General features: G+C 38.0%; 1 protein-coding gene across 1 annotated transcript in view; it reads right to left on the reverse strand.

Annotated features, from left to right (window-relative positions):
• The window catches only part of CADM2 (cell adhesion molecule 2), a 293,611-nt gene that overhangs the window by 101,592 nt on the left and 171,900 nt on the right, over window positions 1-20,119 (reverse strand). The window contains exon 7 of the mRNA XM_036755809.1: window positions 2,870-3,048. Coding sequence (XP_036611704.1) covers window positions 2,870-3,048 — 179 coding nt within the window. The remainder of the gene's footprint in view (window positions 1-2,869; window positions 3,049-20,119) is intronic.

Consider the following 20,119-nt stretch of genomic DNA (forward strand, 5'->3'; position numbering starts at 1 on the left):
AGTTTCCTCAATTGTAAAATGGAGATAATATCTACCTTTCCAAGGATGTTGTGAGGATCCAATAAGTTAACATTTGTAAAACACTTAATATAATGCCTAGAACATAGTGACCACTGTATAAATACTTATTCCTTTCCTCTACCCCCCTATAAATATGCAAACATATTCCTTGATCCCCCTAACATTGTAACAAAGAGATAGAAAGGACAAAATGATGTAATATAAAACACAGATTTTTTCTTAATGAATTAAAAATGACTACCTGAATCTTCTTCAGGAAATTCCTGGATTGATGCAACGTACTTTAGCTTATGCTATCATTAGAAGGAACTTTACCAAATTCACCTTTGGATTACTAGATTCACTAATAAATAATATTGGTCAAAGTATAGAACTTCAAAGATTTTTCATCAAGTTCAAACTCTGCGATGGGAATGTTTCACATGTGACTGAATATCAAGCTAGAGGAGTTTGCACTCTGACTTTCATAAGGTTTTTCCCTAGTAGCAAATTTTAAATTACAGTTTCAAATTGTGAGCTGTGGTTGCAGCGCTGAATTTGCAAAGATGTAATTAGGATTTACTGCAGTATTTGTAACCCTAAATGCCAGCCATGTTACAATTAAATGCGATAACATTTTGATGCACTACCATTGACACCCAAAGGATAAAACCTCACCAAGAGAATGGCTCTAGATAACAGACAGCTTTACAGGAAAGTGCACAGACCTCCATCAAGTTAAGGATCGATAGGGCCTAAGCAACTGCATGAAAGTAAAAGACACAGGGTATCAGCTCATGAAATACCCTCTATGCTGGAGGTATATTAAATTATCACAGCTAATGCAAAAGCAACCTTGGTGTAAAAGATAAAAAAGGGTAAAGTTCTCACAAATGATCACTTATCACTCCATTCCAAAATGCACACAGCATTCATTATAGATTGAAATGCCACTCAAATTTCAGCATTTAGTGTGGGTTTGAAATGGCTAAACCATTAACAGGAGAGAATGGTGTTTCATATTTATACAACTAGTGTCTAATGAAACATTATACTCAGTGTGCAAAGGGGAAAACTTTATTTTGTAATGAACCTAAATGAAGCCTTTTTTTTAAACACATTGTAATATAGTCTCAGTGTTTCAATGAGCCTCTCATTACTTGTGTCAATAATCCTAGGTAAACTACTGTTGAACTTCACAGCATTGATCTGGCAGCATGAATAACATTAATCCATGGGGTGCTTTTGATGAATTGTGGATCAAAAAGCAAAGCCAAAAATGACTACATACCAAGTGCTTAGAGAAGTATTTATTAGAAACATGTCAACTGCCAAACTACCTAAAGGTAACTTGGCTATTTAGGGAATCATGCTGCTGGCCAGCTTGCAAACACTAGAAAAACATATACATTTTCTCCACTCGAATTACCTACTAAAAAAATATAGATGGCATACTTTTCACCAAGCTATATCGTATTCCTGTCAGTTCACTTTTAACTCTGTATATTTCTTTCACGGCACTATGACACGCTACATAACATGCCCCAAATCCCCCAATGACTAGCTATTAAGCAAAGGGAGCATTTAGAAGTTAAGGGTACAATGAACTCATTGTTCTACCTATGCCCTGTGTTAGCTGGTGGGCTCATATCAAAGTGAAGCATACTCTAGTGCCCCATTTGTATAGACTCATTTTGTTCTTGAGACATGAAATGGTATATCAATGCCATTCTTCTGGGGAATGTGGAAAGTTGGGCATTTAAGGTGTATAAGCTTAGTCCCGCTAGGTTAATGTTAACTGTCCAGGAAATGGGAGTTTTCACTATTCATGACATTCTGCAAGTTTTGATGCTTACTGGAACAAAACCATATATGTGCAAGAATCTGCTCATATCAAATAAAAATTATGATTTTTGAAAGAATGCTTTAGTTCTGTGTGAACCCGGTTTTGTAGAAGACCTAGACCCACAAACTAGTTATAGCATCACAGGCTCATATAATGTTAGAGCTAGAAAGAGCCTTAAAGTTCATCTAATCTAATGTCTTCATTTTAGAAATAAGGAATCCTAGGTACAGGCAGGTAAAGTCACTTGCTGATAGGTGACTGCAACAGAACTTGAATCATTGTGCTCTGGCAAGTTCAATGTTCTCCTCACTATAATACATTACCCAGAAAACCAAAAAACAAAAAAAAAAGTCCCACATCCTTTGTACTTCTCCAGAAGTTGCATTATGCAGAATGGACAAAATATTTCTGAACATTTTGGGGATTTAGTGGATCCTTTATAGGTATAATTAAGTAGAGGGCAATCCTTGAAATTGTTTTTTGTGCATGAGAGATGTAAGATTCTCTTCACTTCAGCATTTGCCTAGTGGCTGCTATAAAGTTCCAATATTTACAGCAATGTTGCCTCGCACAGAGCAGGAAGAACAGATCTTCAATTCACATTTGGAAGAGTATCTAATGCAACATTCATGAGAAATTAAAGTATTTCTTATTAACTGGGTATGCCTCTGTCATCACTACATCAATGACTTAATACTAATTCCACTAGAAACTTAAATACAAAAGAATAAGCATGGAGAAATGATCCATACACATAATCCACTGGAAATACAATTTCATCATGCTTAATAAGAACTATATGCTCTTATATTTATAGTACAGAGATATATAGCAAAATGACTCATTAATCCAACTAATAAAATTTAAACAAACTAATTTTCTGTGAAAGAATGCTCTCTTTAATTATTGCTTTTTTGACTTTTTTATTTTTTGATAATAGTTAAGTTGAACTTTAAATAAAGTATACATAATTTATAATTCCATTCTATATCTTCACCAATAATAATTCAAAAGGGTACTCACCATGCACAATCAGGACATATTCTGCACTGCTTTGGCCAATAGTGTTTGTTGCTTCACATCGATATGTACCATTATCCGTTTTGTTTAGGAAAATAATATTTAGCTCCCTACCACTCACAACCATTCGGTCTGGATCTGGTAATTCTCCGCCATCCTTTGTCCACAGAACTGGTTCTGGCCTATTGGATACAAATACATATACAGATATGTCAGAATTAAAAATGTGGTTTTATATTCTTATATACACATTTGCAGATAGATAGATACATACATACATACATAAATACATAGATACATAGAAAGATGATAGATAGATACATAGATACATAGATATATAGATAGATACATACATAAATACATAGATGATAGATTTTACAGAACAAATACTTGTTATTAAAGGGTATAAAAAAGCCTATTGTACATGACTCCTGATTGTGAGGAATTGAGTAGTAGCACAGAGAACTATTAAAAATAAAAATGAATTTGAAACTGGACAGTCTATATACATATTAAACTCCACATGTGCAAAACAAAACCCATTATATTTCCCCCCCAAACCCTCTCATTTTCCAAAATTCTCTATTACTGTGGAGTCACCACAATCCTCCCAGTCTCCCTCACTCAGAAGCACAGTGTCATCCCCAACTCCTAACCTGAATGCATCCCTATTTATATCTAATCTATTGCTGTATCTCATGGTTTACACCTTCACCGCGTGTATATGCTGTCTTCTCTCCTCAGACAAAATCACCATTCTAGTGCAGGCCCTCACTATTTCCATGATTGGCAATAGTGCAATGGCCTTCTTGTTTGTTGTCCTTTCTCAAATCTGTCCTAACTTCATATATTCTTCCACTCAGCTGCCAAAGTTATCTTCCCAAAGTGCAAAACTGAACATATCATGCCCTTATTTCATCGGTTACAGTGGCTCCAAATTATCTCCAGGATCAAACATAAAATAAGTTTTTGAAACCCTTCACAATCGTGCACTTCCCAGTCTTCTTGCACTTTACTCACTTCTACGTACACTACAACCCAGCAACACTGGACTTACTGTTTCTCAAACACCCACCTCTTCCAACTTCCTGCCTTTTCACTGGCTGTTTGCCATGCCTGAAGCGCTCTTTCTCCTTGTTTATTCTGTCTGGCTTCTCAGGCTTCCTTCAAGTCTCAGATAAAATCCTACCTTCTTCAAGAAGCCTTTCCTTGTCTCCCTCACTGCTAGTGCCTTCCTTCTGGATTGCCTCCCATTTACCGTGCCTTTATCTTACACATACGTAGTTGTTTGCATGTTGTCTCTACCATTAAAATGTGATCTCCTTGATGGCAGAGACTATTTTCACATTTATTTATATTGCTAATATTTACCACAGTACCTGGTACAGAATGAGCATTTAGTAGATGCTTCTTAACTTGAACTAATTAATTTACTAGAAAACATAGAGCAAAAATCAATATTTATCTAGGTCTATTTTATAAGTTAAAATTTTCATAAGATGGTGAACTTGTTGTCCAGAGAAGTTGTGTTCTAATGAAGCCCTGTTAAATATGTCCTGAAGGATACAATGTTCCTTCAAGGATATACTCATAATTTTACCTGTTATATGGTAAGAAAGTATTAAATGTATATCATACATTACAAAAAAGGTTACAGAGGGTTTAATTGGGCTTAATGTATACGTATAACATGTATGTGTATACATGCATACCTTTGTGTACACAAAGATGGACATGTATGTGCATGTATATATATATATACATATACCTATCATGCATTTAGTACGTGTTTGAATAACTACTATATATAAATATGCCACCTATCAATATTATATAGAATGTCCATATACATATATATGCATATAAGCATGTATACCGCCAATCACATACATTATATAAAATGTATATGTGTCTCTGTGTGTAATATTAGCTTTACTTAAAGCTTTACCCAAGGTAAAAGAAAAAAAATTTTCTGACAAGCTTTTAGAAAAGGAAAAGGGAAACTACAAGTAAAAGTGAGAATGAATGAGCCAAATAGAGGGCTGGAATTTTGATCACATATTAGAAAAGGTGATTGAATAAGTTAGAGTACAACTCAAGAAAGGGAAGCATGTGGTAAATAAAATGAGAGAAAATGGAACAGAGCATGCACATTTTTATCATTACATCCATGCAATATCTGAATAAGTAGACATATTGCAAAATCCTAAATGAAGGCATTCATTGTATAGAAAGCTAAGTTTGGGGAAAGCTCTTTAAGATAATCCCATTGTGCAAATAAGTCACATTCATTTTATTTAGAGTCAGAGTCTCAAACCATTAATACCTCTAAGCCTCTCTCATATCCCTTATTTAATAATCACCTTTTACATTTTAAAATTGCAACACTGCTACACTGCACAGCTTAAATAGGGTAAAAGTCCTTAAAATTATAGTTCCACAAAAATGTCTGAAACTTTCAGGACTGTAAGGATCATTTAGTACAAGTTCATCATTTTACATACAGACATATGTCCACCTATGTTGACACAAATACATTTGTACATAATTAGGCAATTTGAAATACATGCACCTTTGTGTGTACACATAGCTAGAAAGACAGATATCTCACACCCTGAATGATTATAGATACTTGTAAGAATATCAAACCATGTTTGGCTTGTAGAGTTCTTTACAAACTAAAGTCACTTCCTAAGATTCCTTGCATCTCCAGCTAACATATAATTTACTCCATGTCTTCTTGTTCCAATGTTTATGCTTCTCTCATAACATGGTGCATTTATTTGGTACTTTCCAATTTATGATACATTCTTCATATGATCATGTTAGATTTTTGTATCTATATCCTCACTTCCTAGCACAGTTCCTAACATTTCCTAGTCACTTAATAAAAGCTTGTTGATTGACTAAAACAACCTTGATTTCATTGTGCTTAGCACACTTCCATCAATGATTTGCACAAGAAAAATGGTACGACAGGCTGTCACTAAGGACAAGCATGACCAGAAGAGCTAGCGGGCCAGTCATGTAGAAAAAAAAAATGAACAATAACAAATTTAAAGCCTGAATGCTGCACTGCTATTCATGAAATATTAAAAGAACCCCAGAGGAAGGCATCCATTACATTTGGTAAGGTACTCCACGGAGACTTTAGAGAAACATGGGAACTAGTTGTAAGGGATAAGAAAGTGGGTATAGTTTGCCATCTATATAGGTGAAAGGAGTACTCGTGTTAATGAGATAGATCAGGGATCTACTATAGGGATAGAAAATCATTTCCCTTCACTTTTAGAGAAGCTGAAGCTCAGAAAGATTTTATAGTGTGCCAGAGTTTACACAGGTATAACAGAGCTGAAACATAAATGCAGACCAATTCCACTGCTTTTCTCATTATGCCACATTGCATCTAGGATGAAGATTCAGACTGGCTTTCCATATCACATTTTTAAAAAGTCCATTCCCTTTCTATTAAAAAAAAGTGAGTAGGGGTGTGTGTGTGTGTGTGTGTGTGTGTGTGTGTGTGTGATTGTGTCTCTTTTCTCTGGGGGAAAAAACAGCACAGAAAAACTGAAGAAAATTATCACAGAAATTCCACAATAATAATCAGCATCCAAGCTAACCATAGCAGAATTGTTCATTGTTCTCTGTATGACAAAATCTTCAAGGCGGTCAAGATTATTAACACTGGGAAATGCAATTAGAATGGAATTGGGGTTACAGCTTAAACATAAGGAATAGGGTACACACATTTCAACTTAAAATGCTTAAGCCTCACAATTTTTCTACAGAAATATTAAATGATCTACCAAGTTGTGATACGATCTGTGTTTAGCCCTAGAGGGCCCTAAGGCATTCCCTAATTGGAACCCAAGAATGATCAAGTTCCTTCCTGCAAATGAATAACAATCTTCCCTGCTGTTAATGTGACCAAAAACCATCATTTAAAGAGTAGTTTTTTTTTTTTTAAAGAAGACTTAAAACAGAATAGCAGCTTGACACCAGGAATGAGTAGAAAATGAACAATTTATCAGGTAGTATAATATAAGATGAAAATTAATAAAATTCTGCTGTTAATAAATTAGCATAGTTATTCCAGGGAACTCATTATAAACCTATATCACTGCAAATGTGGAATATTCCAAAGGAAATAAAAAGAATTTAATTTCCCCACCAGCACCAAATCAACATTATTAAAAATGTATTTTCTCTCTCATTCCACTTGATATTGCATTTTCTGAAAGCTTTTAATGCATATACACAGTGAGAGATATGATCCTATGTTATTTAAGCCCTTGGAAGAAGTTAGATTGAATGTTAGCTGACTTGGACCACAGGTTTCTTTATTCTATTTGCTATTTAGGGCTTCCTATACTGTGTACATTCTTCTACTGTTTTAAACTAGTGGTCTCTAAACTTTTTGACTACATAGCCTTATCAGTTAAAAAATATATTCTCCAATACATGTACATTTACTTAGTTATAAATTCCATGCACATGCTGTTAGAATAATAGTTATGTACATTATAAATCTTACAAGAGGAAGCATGGCTCTGTGTCAGCCATTGTAATGAGCTCCCCAGCTGAAGACTCAGATGTTGATAACTACAAATTGTACATGGTCTGTAATTCAGGGTGCTGGAGTTTTCCCCTGAACTAAGTAAATGATATTTGTATGCTGGATTAAAGTAAGATTGTTAACCCCTTAACAATTGCTTTCCTTAGTAAGGAAGATGAAAAGGACCTGGGCTTGCAGCGTTCTGTGAGCTGGTTGTTGTTGGCTTTATACCCTCACAGCAGCTGCTAGCCAGATTGCTGATACAACTGTGTTGGGCAAAATGGGCTCTTAGCACTTAGTTCGACCAAGTGTCCTTGAAGAGTTTGGCTTTTGTTTCCTTTGAGTAATTCAGTGTATTTCATTGAGTCTTACTAGGTGCTAAGCCCCAGGCCCAAACCCCTATTAGGTGTTAAACCTATGTGGGTGTGGATTGGTAACTAAGGTGGGGCCCAAGGTGGGGCTAACTAAGGGGAGGTGCTTAGTCAAGAGCCAATCATAGGAGCCTAAGTTCTGGTCATTCAGATGATGGTTTGATGATGTCTGAAATACTATAAGAAGAGAAGACAGAGCCATTTGCGCAGGGCTCTCACTCGTGGTGGTGCTGATGTGAAGACTCCGGGCAGCTGTAGCTAAGAGCCCTCCAGCTTGTAACCTGGATGCTGAGACTTTGTTAAACTCTGGTAACTATGTATTGGAATTTGAATCAGACAAGGTCTGTCTGTCGTTGTTTGTACTTTGTTGGTATTTTGCTCTGAAGTTCAGGGTGCTGGTTTTTTCCCCTGAACTAAGTGAATGATATTTGTATGCTGAATTAAAGTAAGCTTGTTAACCCCTTAACATGTGCTTTTGCAGCGTGCTGGTAGCGTTCTTGTTGTTGGGCTTCTGTTGGTCTTTCACCCCCCAACAGCTGCTAGCTAGATTGTTGAAACAACAACCACTCACCAGCCCCATCACAGAGCCTGCTCTTTGAGAGGCCCATGATATAACTATGAGGTGTTTGAGAGAGGGATATGCATGTTGTGGTTCAGTAGGTTTTTTTTCATTTTGTTTTTGCCTCACACAAAGAATTTGCTCGACAGGACCTAGGGAATAATTAGGATATAATTGCATTAGAGGCTGATGTCTGGCTCAAAAGTAAAGAGATGGGAGTTTGTATAGCAGGGGAAAGGATAGCATGGGGAATGACTGGAGGATAATAATAGATATGATTGTACTTGAAACAAGCAACATGATAGGCTATGGTGGAGAGACTGGGATATGATTTATCTTTCCAACCTCTGATCGATGGATCACACACACCTTGGGATTAGTCCATGTTCCCACTGGAGTCCACCGGAGTCAGACCATTAAACCCCAGAGAGACCTGGATTCTAACATAAAGAGCACTGCCTTGAACCAATTCTTGGTGGCAATTAATACTATGGGGAACAACCAACATTCTTCTATGTAATCATCTCAATTCTGTGCACGTGGTACCAGGACATGACTCCATTTAAACACCAGCTTTGAACAAATTCCTAATAAAGGGAAATGCAGACTTTTTGGATAGCCAAAATGTAATCCCAATGTAAACTAGGTTTTGCCATTCATAGATAAGGATATTAAAGACAGAAATGTGGATTTGGTTGTTGGAGAAGGCTGATTGTTCCTCCTTAGGTTACCTTTGGTCTTTCTTCGAATTCATTCGCGGCTAAGCTAGAAAAAATCTTGGAGGTATGGAGAAGCTACCCATGGGGGAGGTGATTCAATAATGTAGTCAGCTGTCTTTAACAAGACTGCTCAATCAATCAATGGACATGTCTATTACGTGCCAATCACTGTGCAAGGTGCTAGGAATACAAAAAGAGGCCTTCAGGAAGCTTACAAACTAATGGGGGGAGACAACATGCAAACATACACACACACACATACATATACATATACATACATATATATATATAAAGCAATCTACATACAAGATGATTAGGAAATAATTAACAAAAGGAAGGCACTGGAATTAAGACGGGTTGGGGAAGCCTTCCTTTAGATGATGGGATTTTATTTGGAACTTAAAGGAAGCAAAGGAGGCCAGTAGTTGGAATGCAGAAAAGAAGGGCATCTCAGGCATGGGACAGCCAGAGAAAATTCTTGGAGCCAAGAGATGGAATGTCTATTTTGTGGAACAGTCAGGAGGCCAGTGGCACTGGATTGAAGGATTCATGTTACAGAGTAAAGTAAGACTCAAAAGGAAGGAGAGGGTTGGGTTACAAAGAGATTTGAATGCCATTGTATTTTGTATTTGCTCCTAAAGGCAATAGAAAGCCAATGGAGTTTATTGAGTGGGGAAGAGAAGAAGGGTGACATGACAAAACCTTGGGAAGCTCACTTCAGTGGTTGAATAGAGGACAGATTTGAGTGGGGAGATATTTAAGTCAGGCAGACCCACCAGCTGGCTATTATAATGTTCCAGACATGAGGTGATGAAGGCTTGAACTAGAGAGATGCCAGTGTCAGCAGAGAGAAGAGGGCATATTTGAAAGATATTGCAAAGGTGAACTTGACAGACTTTGGCAATAGATTGGATATGGAAGATGAGAGGAATCCTAGATTTCAAGTCTAATGGATTGGGAGGATGGTGTTGTCCTCTAGCGTAGTAGTAGTATAATAGGCTTTGATTTTCAAAAAGATGGATCCAATTTTAGCCTGGGGACATTCTGCCTACTTTCGGTTTATCTGAGTGTGCTGACTTTGTTGAAAGAACTAGCCATCTCCCCTTTTCAGAAAAAGATATAACCATAGACCATAGCCTAATAAACTGAAGGCCCATCAAGAAGGAATCCCCACACTCAGTAAGGAGCAAATCTAGTAAAGATGTCACCACATCCAATAAGGACTGGTCACAGAAAAGATTTCACTGTGTCCAAAAAGGGCCAAGTCTAGTTAGCTCAATACAGCAATGTGTCTAGCAGATACGATATACTGTGTAAGGGGCATACTTACTGATAGGTGCTATGGCAAATACATCACCAGGCAATGTCATTTTGCAACATCAGAAGTGTGAAGGACCCCACATAAGAATGGCTTGTTTCTCTTAATGCATGATCCCTATTCATTCTCCCCACTTATGGTGTAAATACTGAGGGAGAACTTTCCTATGTCAACAAGGGCAGTATTCTACTATATAATGTCTTACTATACTGTTTCATTAAATGATCTTTCTTTGAATTAATTACGTCTCCTGGTTTGACTAGAACACATTGATGGGGACTCATGATCTATCATTTTGGGTGTATGTGGGCCCACATCGAAATTAGAACATATGGTAGGTATTCTGGGGTCCCTACATGTGAAGGGGTGTGCTACATTGTAGGCAACTATTCAGGATATTCCATCTTGCATGCACTAGTAGAGTAGGGATTAATTTAAGAAAAAAAAGGAGACTGGACAGCAGGGTTTTCAATACTTAAAAAAAATTCAAGTCAATCCAGTTCTGTAAAAAGAGCTTATATTCTGTAAATCACATTAAAATACTTTGATCATCAACCCTATTGAACTTTGGGAACATATAGGGGTTGAATATTGGTTTTAGTACCTTCTATGCTGTACAAGTATTAGAAGCTTGATGTTCTTTCATGAGAATTGACTCACACCAAGAACTACTGGCTATTGGGAGTACCCTGTGATTACGTTCAAGATATTGTGCACGTTTTACACTCAGCATACTAAGTACATATGTGCTGGTTTCAGCCAATGTACTCAACACCATAATGTTTCTCCAACTCTATATTCTTAGGCCTCCATAGGCCTCACGAGAAAAAAAAACTACCAGTATCTGGAATATATAGTTTTTGAAGTTCTCTAATGAAGGAGTAAGTCTCAGCAGGGTGACAGACACTCTGGCTGGGATAGGTCCATATCTGATTAAGATTTCTGATGATTGGGTCAACTCCATCTAATTTGTTCAAAGTCTAAGTAGAAAGCTCAAGGCAACAAGATGGGATCTGACATCCAGAATCACTGAAAATTCATACTTTTTGTTCAGAAGCCTTCCGGAAGACAAAAGTTAATGGTGACAGAGAACATTTCAGAAACTCAGTTTGATTTCAACCATAGATCCAACAAGTTGCGTTTCTAATGCCTGAGGAATAAAAGGATCACTTGGGGATGAAACTTAGTGCAAGGGCTGGTATGTTCTCACTGAATGAGTATGAGATGTCATGGGCTGTGACTGAGGAGTGGCCCAGAGATCAACTCAACAACTTCTGACCCTTTCAAGAGAGATCTCAGAAAAATAAATGGAAGACTTCAAAAACTATTTAAAAGAACCATTATTCAATGGTATCACCACAGAGTCCAGCAGGCCATATGCTTTACCCATTCTTCTTGGTACTGAAGAATAATTGAAATATTCAGCCTATGTAAACTTCCAGACAATGAATAAAGGAACTAAGGTGGACCAGTATAACATGCCACAAGTTAAGATGCTTTGGAGCATTTATTGAGTAGTAAGCAGTTTTCAGTACTGAACTTAAAGTACTGCAGTGGAAACTAATAGACCTGCAGTCAGAAGAAGGTAAGTTCTTGACTTTGAGGTGGACTATCATTAAGAAGATCAAAGAATATATGGAGCTAAATTTTAACATATAGACAGACATACAATACACTGACGTACAATTCGGATACTAGGACCAACTACAAATTCAGTGTACGCTATCAGCCAAGTATGCACATGCTCTTTCCCATTGGACACGTGAATACAAAAGGATAATGATACCTCTAGAACAAGTGATGGTTATATGTGGTGCTAGGGGACTAATCCATAATCAAATGGAAATATAGTTGAAAATTGGGACTTTTATTGAAGTGTGTGTCGTAATTCCCTTTTACTTCTGTTGCCTTTGTGTAGTTACTCTGGCCTCGCTCTCTCAGCGGAAGGCCAACCACACCTCCTCCTCACCATTTAGGGATATTCCTAAGGATTTGGGATGATTTTTTTTTCTATTGTGATTGGCTTAATCTCCAATTCCAGGTGTTGAATTCCCTCTGTTTGCAACCAGTGACTAGTGCCCCCCCCCATTCTATTTAGCTAATTAACACGAATTACCATTTACACAGGAATATTTGTTTCAAAGACACGGCAAACAAACACATATAAAAACATTTCCCCTCCCCACCTTGCCCCAGTATCTCAGGGGAATACTCTCTTATGTGACTTCAGAATTTGAGGACAGTAAGACAGTAAGCTTAGATTTAATTTAGTTTCTTCTAGGTGGCAGAGTGGGTAGAGTATGGGGCCTAAAGTCAAGAAATCTCCTTGTCATGGATTCAAATCTGGCTTCAGACACTCACTAACTACGTGACCCCATGCAAGTCCCTTAACTCTGTTTGCCTCAGTTTCCTCCTCTGTAAATTGAGCTCAGGAAGGAAATGCAAACCTTTACAGTTTCTTTGTCAAGAAAACCTCAAACGAGGTCACAAAGAGTTGGACATGACTGAAAACAACTAAATAACAACACATAGCACTGGCCCCATCAAGTTCATATACAAATGAAGCACTGCTGCTACTAAGCTGAGTCCTGAAGGTCACTCTTTGCTCCCAGGAATTAATGCTGGGTTAGCTGGAAAAGCCAGTATGGGTTTAACTCCCAGACTTCTGAACCCCCAGAGCTCTGTATGGGCTCAATTTCCTAACTTTTCTCACAAGGCTGTAGTCCCCAATTTCCTCTACTTAAAAGATATCCTGAGACAAAGAACTGGAGTCAGCCTTGGAAGGAGAGGTCTGAGCCCTCTCAGCATTGTTTCTCACTGGCACTATCTGGCAAAAAGATAACAGCTAATGAGAAGTAAAACCAAGAGAAGAGGTTCATCCAAGAGTAAGTAGTAGAAGTTGACTAAAGCCCTTTTGAATGTGTCTGCAGCAGAGTAAAGAACCTATATTTTGTGTCTACCCAACTGAAACCAGTTAGAAAATGTCATATACTCCAAAATTTCTCTAAGGCACTTTCATTACATGTCTTCATTATATGTCTTCATGGCTCTCAGGAAGGAGACTACCAGCATCTTCCATGCAGAGAATTTTATGCACTCTGTGCATAATCATAGGGACTGGGCTCATTGGGAATGGTCCCCATTACACTTGGATGATTTTTAGCAGGAATAATTTCATGAATAAGGGCTGTAAGAAGTAATACAAGTCATAAAATTAGAGAGTGACCCTTGAGGACTTGAGCTTTGTTCTCTAGAAGGCATCTTACTGTTAAGAAAATGGTAAAATAAAAAATCTTAATTTAAAAAGAAAATGGTAGAAGTTGGAGTAATTCAGTGTAATTCAGTGCAGTACTGTACCTGTTTTTTAGCTAACAAACACATGCTATCAAGAAATAGTGTCTATTCCCTAAAGCATTTTACTGTCAGCACTGAGGGATGATTTTGGACCCTGGATTGAGAAATGAAATGTGAGATAGTAATGAACAAATTTGGCTGGTCCCAAATTGCACCAAATAATAGTTATAATAACAGCTAACATTTATATGTTACAATATACCAGGCACTATGCTAATTGATTCACAATTATTATCTCATTTAATCTTCACAACAAACCTATTTTACAGATGAGAAAACTGAGGCACACAGGTTAAGTGACTTGCCTGGGTCACACAGGTAGTAACTATCTGAAACTGGATTTGAAGTTGGGTTTTCTGACTCCAGGCTCAGCCCAGCGCTCTATCCACTATGCCACCTAACTGAAGCATAAAAACTTGTGCCCAACCTATCTCCAGGAAAGTGCAACTGAATTATGCTGCATACTTGGAGACCATAAACATTGGTAAATTGTTGGAGCTCATATGTAAAAGTTTGTGTACGTGTGTGTATACATATGTGTGTATGTGTGTGTGTATACATATATATACATATGTGTGTGTATATACATTATATATATATATATATATATATATATATATATATATACACACAAATCCTTATCAAAACTAGGCATTTCAACCAGTAAACACAAACTTTCCCAATCAGGAATCATAAGCCTTTTCAGATGCTAAGGTGTAAGACTTCTTTGCAAATGGTGTCCTTGTCAGGATCCACTCTGACCAAGGTATAAACTTGGAGCTGTTTAAGGAGGTTTGGGGGCAGGAGTGAAGCCAAGATGGCAAAGTAAAAGCAAGGACTTCCTTGAGCTTACCCCAAATCCTTCCAAACACCTGTAAAAAATTACTCTAAATAAATTCTAGCACTACAGAACTCACAAAATGGCAGAGTGAAACAAGTCTCCAGCCCAAGACAGCCTGGAAGGTCAATGCAAAGGGTCTATCATACCATGCTGGGAGTGGAGCACAGCCCAGCATGGGCCACACCAGCACAGACTAGGCCACAGCCGACCAGGCGGAGCAGGCCTCAGGGCCCTGAATCGTTGACAACTGTGGTTTCCAGACTTTTCAAACCACAAACACCAAAGACATCGTAAAAGGTCAGTGGGAAAACTCTGTTGAACCTGGGTGAGAGAAGAGCACAGTCCAGCCCCAGGACTGGGGTGGTGGAGGTGGCTGTGGTGGCAGCAGCAGCAGCAGGAGCAGCAGCAGTAGTGGCTGCTTCCAGAGCTCCAGGTCCACAGACAGTGGGGGAATCAAGTGTCTGATCAGAGCGGGAGTAGAGGGATCTCTTTGCTGGCACTGAGGCAGGATTCTCCCACTTTGCCCTACTTGGAGCTAGGTCAAAGTCCCAGGTGGCAGTCCTGGGGTGACGTGAGGAGGAGTGCTGGTTTGGTAGAACTTGTGGTGGCTGTGGAGAGGGAATCTTCTTAGCAGTTCCAAGGCAGAAAAGAGTGCTTGAGGTCACTCACAGAACAGAGCACAGGCCAGTAGAGGAGTAAACACCTCTCCTTGGATCATACCACCTCAGAAGAATTGAAAATTCATAGGTGCCTAGAAGTAGCTCTGAAAACAACTGCACAAAACCCCTGAAGCTTGGTACAGAGAACTCTTAACTCTGGAAACAGAGTCATATCTTGATAAAGAGCTCAAAAGTCAAGTAATTGTCTAGGAAAATGAGCAGACAGTGTAAAAAGAAACTCAGAGTATAGGATCTTACTTTGGTGACAAAGAAGATCAAAACATACAACCAGAAGAAGACAAGAAAGTTAAAGATCTTACATCTAAAGCCTCCAAGAAAAATATGAATTGGTATCAGGCTCAAAAAGAGCTCAAAAAGGATTTGGAAAATCAAATAAGAGAAGTAGAGGAAAAATTGAAAAAAAGAAATGAGAGTGATGCAAGAAAATCAAGAAAGTAAGTCAACAGCTTGCTAAAGGAGACCCAAAAAATACAGAATAACGTAACACCTTAAAAAACAGACTAACCTAAATGGCAAAAGAGATCCTAAAATTCAATGAGGAGAAGAATGCCTTAAAAAGCAGAATTGGCCAAATGGAAAAGGAGGTCCAAAAGCTCACCAAAGAAAATAATTCTTTAAACATTAGAATGGAGCAAATGGAAACTAATGACTTTATGAGAAATCAAGAAATCATAAAACAGAACCAAAAGAATGAAAAAATAGAAGACAATGTGAAATATCTCACTGGAAAAACCACTGACCTGGAAAACAGATCCAGGAGAAATAATTTTAAAATTATTGGATTACCTAAAACCCATGATCAAAAAAAGAGCCTAGACATCATCTTTCAAGAAAGTATCAAGGAAAACTGCCCTGATATTCTAGAACCAGAGGGTAAGATAGAAATTGAAAGAATCCACCAATCACCTCTTGAAAAAGATCTCAAAAGGAAAACTCCTAGGAATATTGTAGCCAAATTCCAGAGTTCCCAGATCAAGGAGAAAATGTTGCAAGGAGCCAGAAGGAAACAATTTGAGCATTGTGGAAACACAATCAGTATTACACAAGATCTAGCAGCTTCTACATTAAGGAACCAGAGGTCAAAGGAGCTAGGATTAAAACCAAGAAGCACCTACCCATCAAAACTGAGTATAATACTTCATGGGAAAAAAATTGATTTTTAGTGAAACAGAGGACTTTCAAGCATTCTTGATGAAAAGACCAAAGCTGAATAGAAAATCTGACTTTCAAATACAAGAATCAAGAGAAGCATGAAAAGGTAAACAGGAAAGAGAAACCACAAGAGACTTATTAAAGTTGAACTGTTTACATTCCTACATGGAAAGATGATATTTGTAACTCATGAGACCTTTCTCAATATTAGGGTAGTTGAAGGGAATATGCATATATGTAGCCAGAGGACACAGGGTGAATTGAATATGAAGAGATGATATCTTAGAAATAAAATTAAGGGGTAAGAGAGGAATATATTGGGAGAAGAAGAAAGGGAGAGATAGAATGGGGTAAATTATCCCACGTAAAAGAGGCAAGAAAAAGCTGTTATAACGGAAGGGAAGAGGCAGGAGGTGAAAGGGAATGAATGAACCTTACTCTAATTGGATTTGGATTAAGGAGCGAATAATATACACACTCAATTGGCTATCTTACCCTATAGTAAAGCAGGGAGGGAAGGGGATGGGGGTGCTGATAGAAGGGAGGGCAGACTGGGCAATGGGGTAGTCAGAAGTAAACACTTTTGAAAAGGGACAAGGTCAATGAAGAAAATAGAATAAATGGGGAGTGGTGGGATAGGATGGAGGAAAATATAGTTAGTCTTTCACAACATGATTATTATGGAAGTGTTTTGCATAACAACACACATATAACCTATATTGAATTGCTTGCCTTCTCCATGAGGGTGGGTGGGGAGGGAAGAAGGGAGAGAATTTGGAATTCAAAGTTTTAAAAACAAATGTTAAAAATGTTTTTACATGCAACTGGGAAATCAGATATACAAGCAATGGAGTATAGAAATCTATATTGCCTTACAAGAAAGTAAGGGGGAAGGGAATGGGGGGGGCGGTGATAGAAGGAAGAGAAGACTGGGGAAAGGGGTAATCAGAATGCATGCTATCTTGGGGTGGGGGGAAAGATGGGGAGAAAAATTGTAACTGACAATCTTGTGGAAATGAATATTGAAAATTAAGAATAAGTAAATTAATCTAAGAAAAAAAGAGGTTTTGTCTTTGGCAGAAATACAGAAGCCTAGATTCAAAAGTTACTACCCTTAGGGAAACCCACAGTCTGAGTGCTTCAGTGGAATACTGCTGAACATTTTGGGGTCCTTGAGCAAAAGAGCTTTCTTATTACATGAATACAGAAATAGTGCCACAGGCTTTATGCTGTACCTTCTGGTATTTGGGTGAGAGCCATCTTTACCTATCTACTTATGCATTAGAGTCTCAGAAGAATGAAGAAGACATAGAGACCCGCAACCAGGATTTCTCTTGGCTAAAAGATCAGAAGAAAAAGACCTGCTGCCTCACTATGGCTTCAGGTCAGAGATGCTCTGATAGAAATAAGTAACAGCATGGTGCTTGAGTTCATTAACAAGATCTTCAGCACACTGATAGAGTTCAGTTAAGAAATCTTGGTGTGCAAGAACACACAAGATAGCAGATTGATTAAAAGCCATTCCACATCAAGTTGCTGAAAGACTGGGCAACCTGCCAGTTTACAAGAGAGCCACAGAGAACAGTCAGGACCCTACGAAGACAATTCATCACAACCATCTATTGCCTATTGGGAAGTTAGTCAGACACTCTCAGGAATAAAAGGAAAAAAATAATGGACAGTCAGCCAAGCAGATTTTGAGAAGAACCCTTTGACCAGTGGCAGAGAGAACATGAGAGATAAATGACAGCTCAAAAGATGATTACTCAAATGGGAGGGGGTGGGGAGTCATTGTACCTGCTAGAGTCAGGAAAATCAGCTGAGTCTGTCCCAGTGCCAGGGAGAAACTTCATTTTACCTGTGTAGAAGGAAATGGAGTGGAACCCAAAGGCATCCCCTACCTCGCCTAGTATTCCAGCTAAGTGGTCACTTATGGAACTGAAAAAAGTCAAAGAACCTTGCAAGAAGGAAAATCAATGTGTGTCATTCATAACTGGGGCAGCTGGGTGATACAGTGGATAGAGTAGCTGACCCAGAATCAAGAAGACCCAAGTTCAAATCCAGTCTCAGAAGTTTACTACACGTGTGACCCTGAACAAGTCACTTAACCTCTTTGTGCCTCAGTTTCTTCTTCTGTAAAAAAGAGAAAATAATAACAACTACCTTCCAGGGTTGTTGTGAGTATCAAATGAGATAATAATCACAAAGAGCTTAGCATAGGCTAAATAAATGTAAGCTATTATTATTAATAATTATTATTTACAAATTCTAGATAGGGAATAGAGGTCATGAGGCTTCATTCAAGATACTGATAGGAATTCTTTTTGTTGCCAGATATTCCAGTTAAAGAGACACCATATGATTGTAGACATCCATAGAGCTTACAGCCAGTAAGAGTGAACTTGAGCCAGCTACAAGCTGAGATTGAGACCACGCACTAGTAAGACTGACTGAGGCTGCGGAAAGGGAAACTGAGCTATCCCCAAGCTCAGAAGGTCAAAACAGGAATGCTAGGCCAATTAGGCAAGTGGCGAAACTCCTATAAATGGAAGAAATGATTACTTAGGTAGCCAAGCTCTGTCGATTGCCATAGGATAGGTAATACGGACTTTGTATATAATTGCAAGAAATGATAATACGTGTTGCACGTCACATGAATTTGTTATCAATTGTTAAACACCATATGTGTACTATAGATATATGAATATATGCATTTCTCCATCAATCAATAAAGTATTTATGAAGTGCTTACTATGTGCCAGGCATGTGTTACACACTAATTATCAAAACAGAAATAGTGAAATAATCTCTTCTCCTGAGTACGTATGTATAAATTACAGAGGAAATGCACTGGAGACTCTATACAGAAAGCTGTTACTGTACATTTCTGTATTTGTGAGAGAAAACAAGAGACATGAATTCAATGCAAAATGATTTTGCAACCTGATTCAAATGTGATTTTAAAAAATATTTCATATCCCCTTTCCTCTCCATGTTCTGTATTTTTTTAACTGTCTTAGGTTCAGAAGAAGTTGGTCCAGATTGCTATGTCAGCAGGCGGTTTCCCCCAAAGGGCTGCAAGCGTCCTGTACCCTCAAACAAATATCAGCTGAGGAGAAGTGAAAGGGAGACAGAGATAAGAGAGGAGAGGGAGAGAGGCAACTGGAGAGAGCGAGTATTGACTCATTCACCATTTCCTTAATCTCAGCAGTGACAAGCAGCGGGATAATGCTTGCTGCTTTTGTGATTGAACTGACAAAGACAAAGCACATAAAACTTTGTGGGGGGAAAAGCATTTCCTGAAGCTGATGTATGTGCTTCCAGCCTCTGAGGAGCCTCTGTCGGCATTCAAGGATGTTGCTTCAAAGCAAGAGGGGAAAAAAAAGTTGGAGGGATTGATTATAAGGAAAGTTAGATTATTATTTTTTTATTATTGATTTTCTTGTCAAATGTGAAAGCAAACAAGTATGTGAGTAAATATAGTATTTTAAACAACCTCCATTTCTGGTGCCAGGCATGTGCCCTGGCAGCCATTGATGTATAAAACCATCATTCAACTTATTTTGCTGCTCACCTAAAAGTGATTAAATTTCATTTGCCTCATTATATTTCTAAAATAAATATATGACTAATGTTTGCATTGGAGATTCATTTTTTTTCTCTAATATCTGTAAACTTTATTTTGAACATACACACTTAACACA

The sequence above is a fragment of the Trichosurus vulpecula genome, chromosome 4, assembly GCF_011100635.1.
Source record: "Trichosurus vulpecula isolate mTriVul1 chromosome 4, mTriVul1.pri, whole genome shotgun sequence".
In the NCBI taxonomy this organism is placed as follows: domain Eukaryota; kingdom Metazoa; phylum Chordata; class Mammalia; order Diprotodontia; family Phalangeridae; genus Trichosurus; species Trichosurus vulpecula.